This window comes from Triticum urartu, chromosome 1A, assembly GCF_056163025.1.
Source record: "Triticum urartu cultivar PI428250 chromosome 1A, HENAU_Tu73, whole genome shotgun sequence".
Lineage (NCBI taxonomy): Eukaryota > Viridiplantae > Streptophyta > Magnoliopsida > Poales > Poaceae > Triticum > Triticum urartu.
In genome coordinates, this window is record NC_141873.1 from 555,322,537 (window position 1) to 555,329,402 (window position 6,866).

Sequence of the window (6,866 nt, forward strand, 5' to 3'; positions counted from 1 at the left end):
ATGAACAATTTCAAAAATGGAGCTGCACTATTGTTTAGTATTAGCCTTCACAATCTTTTCTTAGACAACGTTTGATTCTGCAACACAACTCCACGCTGTGACAAGCATTTCACCAATGAACACGTTTTACAAAAAATATCACCTGCCAAGCTTTATTGATTAGGGTTTAGCATAACCGGAACACAAAGAACTTTAAAATTGTGAAATCCAACGTATTCTGCAGCGGGCGTTCTGGACGGCAAGGTGATTGTTGAGGCCTCATATGGAGGCATGACCTTGTTGTTCAATTTGCAGATGGTGCCCACCGACGCTGCTACCTCCGGAAGGTCGCAGAGGAGGCCACCCGAGCTGGACGACGGGGCGTCTTTGGATGTGGAGGAGGTCCGACCAGAGGAGCGGCATGTTTGATGTATCTAAATATGTCTTTGTTAACAATTTTATTTGGTAACTGTTATTTATGTTTGTTACTTCCATCCCGATGCTTCCAGACCAAAATTAACGAGCTTTACATACTGGTTTGCTCACTTTTCTTTGTAGAGCAGTCCAACTCATTACCATCTTATGTAGTATCTCTTATATTTGTGCCTTGTATCCTTAATAGAGCTCAATCATTGATCTGCTTATATCTCCCATCCCCCAGTCTTTGATCCTTATGTTTTAATGGTTCAAATTCACATCGGGGATCATTACCTTGACCAATCTCAGTGACACACTCGAGGAAGATAAAATTATGATGGACCGTATAGCGTTAGGCATAATATACCATTGTTTTTCTGTGATTCCAAAGATGTTAGCTACTACTCCTTCCGACTAAAGTTGTACTAAACTAACGACAAGTCTCAAAATCTTAGTTCAAGTTTCAGAACTCAAGAGGTATCCTATACTCTTGAAACTTTTATTAGGAGGTGCTCCCTTTAAATACATGCTTTTGCTCTACCCCCTTTTACTAGCAATTCGATGGTGCTGCTTGAATATTTTGTTCCTAATGCATGCAACACAATACATCCCTTATCTGCATATATCTACTTGGTCTTGAATCGGTTCAAATAAATATGATGCTGATTTGGTTCCTTCTACTTCTACAGGTTTGAATACTATGGTCAGATTTTTTTCCCCAAGAATCCACAAGTTTTGCTGGTCTTGAAGAATGTATTAAGTTCATTGCAAACTTAAAGTTCAGAGAAGATATGCAAGGAAGGGCGCCGCCTCTCCCTCACCGTCCATCGTCTCAAGACACGACGTCGTCAGCAGCACCTGCTATCTATATGTATGAACTATCTATCATCTTTAGGTAATCTCTAGACACATCGCCATCAGCAGCACCTGCTATCTATATATATGAACTCTACTTTTCTTTGAAGATCGTTTTTCTTTTGGAGCATGTTAGCCTTTGATTTCAATTCAATGTTGTGCTCTATCATCCACCTTGTAAGATTGTGACCTACTATCTTATAATATGCACCTATTACCTTGCTATGTCTCTTGAATGAACACTTTTCTCTAAGTTTTTGTGAACTGTACCGTGGCCTGCATATGCACGTGCACAGCTGCACAGCCAAGGCAAGTGCGCACAAGAACGCACAGGAGGCGCGCCCAGGGCGCGCCCCACCTACTAGTGGCTCTTCATTTCTGGCAGGGACGCAGAGGCCACTATGGATGTGACATGACTTGGACTGATCACTGACCAGGACGTGTCACGTAGCACCGACTGCATCGGATCGATCAACAGGTGTGTGCAGAGCGGGACGCTTACTGGAGGCACTGACTAAGAGTATCCCTCCCGCAGAAACCGGTAGTGCAAAATCGTTTTATGGCTCCCTCTAAAAGGATTTTACGGAAACACGGAGGTTCTGGCAGAACAGAACCGTACTTGAAATTTTAAAAACTTCATCGTGCTACAAATAAAAGCATAGTTCATATATAGCACACCCAAAGCAAAACTAAATTGATGGACTCTCACAAATCTACGCCGAGGTAGTAGGCCTCGGCGGTCTTGCGGGGAGCGTTGGTGCGGGCATGCACCTCCTTGGCGGCGAGGAAACGACGGCGCCTTCTTCTCTGGTCGTCACCAACCGCGCCTTCTTGTCCATCCTCCACCGCGCGCCCTGCAGCGGCGAGCTCCTAAGCAGTGTCTTGACTGCTTGATGTGTAGGAAAAGATCGTCGTGGAGCTCGTTGAAGCCGGACCATGGGTGGAGCTACGGGAGAGGCGCCTACTTGGACCGACGTGGCTCGACGGCGGGCCGTCTGGAGCTACCAACCTTAGCGTCGTGCCAGGCAAGCTTGTGCAACGGCGGCGACCCACCACGGTCGTGAGCAGCACCGACCATGGAGGAGGAGGAATAAACGGCGGATTCGAGTAGCGGCGAGGCGGGCAATTTTGCGGCGAAGGGATACTATTTGATAACCCTAAATCCCGGTCAGACCCATAGATATAGCGCTAGAAAGACGGTTTTAAGGGCTGCCTCTAAATTTTTTACGGGCCGGACTAAATTTCGCGGATCTATTCGAGACGAAAAAATGCAAGATCCCGCAAAATGACAAGAGTTTTATGGGCCATTGAGTTTTCGTGGAATCTAGAGATGCTCTAAATTGGTAGACAGTAATGGACTCATACCTCTAGAATATCCATATCCCATAGTTTACAAGCTACGGTACTTTCTCTAGGACAAGAAAGACTTAGCTTGGCTGAATTGATGAGTCCAAAATGTATGATAATTTTGAGAGTTATTTCGTGTCTACATGGTAGGTTTCATGAAATTTTGTCGCGTTCGCGCACTTGTTTATATCAGTATTCCTCGGATAACGTCTTTTGGATTAAATGAGTTCCATGGAGGGAATCCTAGGAAGTTATGGTGGAATCACATCATTCAATGTAATAATTGACTACCATAAAAGGAATAAAGCAAAGGGAGAAAGAGGGAGCCCGTGCGGCCGAACCAGAGCAAAAGACATCCTAGCATGCTAGCCCGCGCGGTCATATGAAGCGCCGACGCCGCCTCCTCTTACACTACTTCCACCCAGTGAAATTGGATCGGGGAATAGACAGATATACACACCAGAAACACATCCAGAAGGCAAAACCCTAGCCTCTAGAGTCATCCGAAGGGGGAATTGACAAGGAGAAGATCGCCATCTTCACCACCGCGCGTGCAAGGGGGATGCCAGCATCATCACTGTTGTCATCATCATCACCACCACTGTCATCATCATCATCATCATCATCCACATCCATCTTCACGTAACATCAGGAGCCCTAGTGAATCATCTTGTGTGTTACTTGTGTAATTCATCCATGTTTATCATTACCGTTCTCATGATGCTTGTTGTCCCTATGTACAAGTAAACCCCTTAGTTCTCGGGCATATGGATGAACCTTGGTATGTATAGGATTTGAAGCGTTATATTTGATATGAAGTTCTCTGTTGAATGCTTAGTTTAATAAACTTCGTGAATGTTATGAAGGGTTCCCATTCAACATTATCATCGCAAATCAAACAGACAACATAGAAGCTTAACACGAGAACTGAAGGAACACCAACGATTAAAATCTACATTAGCAGCATTTCCATCACAAGGGCTTGGGATGGTGCTTAGGTCCTCCATACAGAAAATTTATTTGGCTTCCACAGTCTCATGGCATGATGTCAGTGGTGCCCATGCCCTTCCCTCCAGCGGTGACCTCCGTGTCCATATCGAGGCTCTTGTGGTAGCCCTTCCCCATGAGTACCACACATTGCTTCTTGGAGATGCAAACTTCCGATAACTTAGTGACAATGGTGTTGGCACTACAACCGCGGTGGTGCGTGTGTTGTTACTTGCATGTAGTGGGGAGGTGGAGGATATTTTGCGCGAGAACATGTCATTAAGTAACCACATCTGCACTATTTGCACCTAGTTAGATTTTTTTTAAATCTGACCCTTTTGATGACGCTACTCATCGTGATGTTTTCGTTGCACAAGAGACGCCATGGTCAATGAAGTTTTTCCCTGGTGGACAACCTGGTTTTGCCATTCGCTGACTGTCCGACGTGCCACCACATGAAATGACGAGGAGATCATGGTGTTTACCCTGTGATAGAAACGCCAGAGGATCTAGCATTTGCCCCCGGACGAAGATGCCACAAACCGTGGTGTTAACGTGTTCGTTTGTTTCCCCTAATACATATGTTTTTTAGGAGAACCATGTATTCATTCATAGTAGTAGCAAGATATAACATACATGGCTTTTCTCTGAAAAAGTCCAGAGAGACAGCACGCAAGGAAATATACATCACCATCGCCGAAGAATCCAGCCACCGCTGTCGCCGAAGCGTTCGCCGGAGGAGAGAAACACAGGCCTCCAACTTACCAAGATTCAAGATAGTGCCAATAGCAGCCAAGCTACGTTATGAGCCTCTAAACAGGTTGGGGTGCGACCTTTGTGTAGGTACACAGTTTGGCGTGCGCCAATGGCGCATTCCCTGAGGCGGTCCTGTATTTCTATCTTGTCTACACACAGCTAATTAAACAAAAAGTCTACAATCTCAACAACATAACGGCTCCCAGCATGTTCATCATCAACATCAAATATTTTTCTACTATCTGGATGTTAAATGATTGATATCTCCCAATCGGAGATCACCATCCATCAGCTTTCTTTAACATTTATATGTGTAATTCTTAAGGCATATCTAAATTTGCTTTACTAAAACCGTAATTTAATATATGGCCTTCGGCCTTTAGGAAAAAGGGAAAAACTCCCGTGGTAAGGTGAGGATCTCCATTCAAGTGCTACGACCTAGGACGCCTGAAGTTTGTGAGATTCACACATAATCAGCAGTTGCTTCTCTGTCATCCAAGAGATTACTTTAGTGTTGCTCTCATGGTATGTAAGCCTGGAGTTCTATTTTCTTTCTGAAGTTTGTTTCATTTCAATGAAGATGGAATAGGGACGATGCCTAGATGCTTTCTGGTTCTAAAAAAATAAGTTGAAAAATTAGTATTAGAGAAGTGATCGCACTTGGATGGAGATCCTCACATCGTTCATTACAGGACAAGATGGGAAAATCTTTTTTAGGCCAAGCGTAAGCCGGAACAGAACCCCAAATCGAACAGGTCATAAAGCTTAACATGAGCACTGAAGGAACAACATATGCAGCAGATATAATTTACATCAGCGGTCTCAATCACAAGGATTTAGGAAGATATTGTTAAGATCCCCCATACTGAAGACTGATTTACCTAGGTTATCATACACAAGAGTGGTATAACGACTCCAAATCTGCTGGTGGGGAACCCATACACACACAAAAGCTAAGCTAGAAGCAAGCTCACAACTGAACCTAAGATTATAACATAAGAACTAGCAAACCTGATAGAGAGACTTCATCTTGACACCAAGGCTTTATAGATGCCTCAAGTAGTCAAGTTCCTCGGTCCTCGATCATTACCACCAGTCATCACCTCCATCCCCAGCATCACCTGGATCGTAGCCATCGTCAAAACCCCCGGCAACGTCGTCGCCGTAGTAGTCATCACCGTCGAAGAGGTCATCACCACTCCCAGCCCCGGCATTGTCGTCATCACCACCCCCGCCACTGTCGTGGTCAGCCTCTCCGTTTGCATCAGACACAAGTTCAGCATCCTGCACGCCCTCTTCCTCGTCCATTGACAAACCAAGGTTCTCCTCCTCATCGTAGTACTCATTCATGGTCTCCACGGCCTAGACGAACACATAACGTACGGTGTTAAGCCGTGACATTCTTTAGAGAATAATAATGCATAATGGTGGTGGTCGTCGAGTTTGCTAGCTAATTAATCGATCTTATCGTTTCAAAGGTGCCATGGTCTGCGGGAGCAAATGGGGACGAACAGTCGTTCTCCTCACCATCATAGTACTCATTCGTGGAATGAACAGCCTAGAGACGATTGCATATATAGTGGCGTTAATCTGTGACATTAACTACCCAGAGAATGCATAATGGTGTGGTGGTTATTGAGTTCGCTCGCCGGCTTACCGTCTGGAATGTGCTATGGCTGGCGGGAGTGAATGTTGGGCAGTCTTCCTCGGAGGAACAGTCGTTCTCCTCCTGGTCGTAGTACTCATTGGTGGCAGCCACTGCCTGGAGACGAATAAGCTGTAACATTACTAAGATAAGATATGCATAATGGTGGTCGTGAAGTTGGCCAGCCGGCTTACCGTCTGGAAGGTGCTATGGCCGGTGGAAAAGAATGCCGACGCGCCTCCCCAACCCCCACCGCCAGCACCACCTGCTCGCTTCGCGCCTTCTGTCGGGCCGGCACCGCCCACGCCAACTCCGGCTATGCCTCCTCCCGAGCGCTTACCGCTCCCGCCACGTGTGGCCTGGCCCTTCCCGCCGGTGGTGGCCGCCTTGTTCACGCCCAGCTTCTTGTGGTAGGCCTTTCCCATGAGCGGAGCGTCACGCCACGCGCTCGATCGATCTGCTTCCTTGGGAGTCTGCTTTGATCGCTTGGCTTTCTTGATCTTGTTCTTGGTGCTATATGGGGCGCGAGATTCGCGGTGGCGTGGATGCGGTTACATATTATCACGGGGAGGTGGAGATATTTGCTACTGATCTGGTGAGGCGTACCTCCACGCTGAGGATAATTTTCTCCCTTGTTTTTTTTTGTTTGAGAACATATTTTCTCCCTGGTTGAGTGCAAGCGTGCGTGCGTGCGCGTGCTGTGGACCTCTCTGGTCGAGGGACACGCCTGACGCGTACGGGGCCCGGGCCCGGCTGCAGTTTCTTTTTCGAGTGGAAAAGAGTTTTATTCCATTTAATAGGACGAGGGACAGAAGTTCTTCTATTCATGGTTATATATGGTGGTTCTTTATATAACCATACAGCAGTACTACTCTATGAG

General features: G+C 46.2%; 1 protein-coding gene across 1 annotated transcript; it reads right to left on the reverse strand.

The window, feature by feature from the left end:
* Positions 1 to 5,427: 5,427 nt before the first annotated feature.
* Positions 5,428 to 6,411, reverse strand: LOC147992633 (uncharacterized). The gene is made up of 4 exons (XM_087540985.1): positions 6,181 to 6,411; positions 5,999 to 6,103; positions 5,811 to 5,899; positions 5,428 to 5,704 (listed from the first exon to the last, which is right to left on the reverse strand). Exons 1-4 carry the CDS (start codon positions 6,409 to 6,411, stop codon positions 5,428 to 5,430), a joined length of 702 nt encoding a protein of 233 aa, XP_087397111.1.
* Between the last annotated feature and the right edge of the window lie 455 nt (positions 6,412 to 6,866).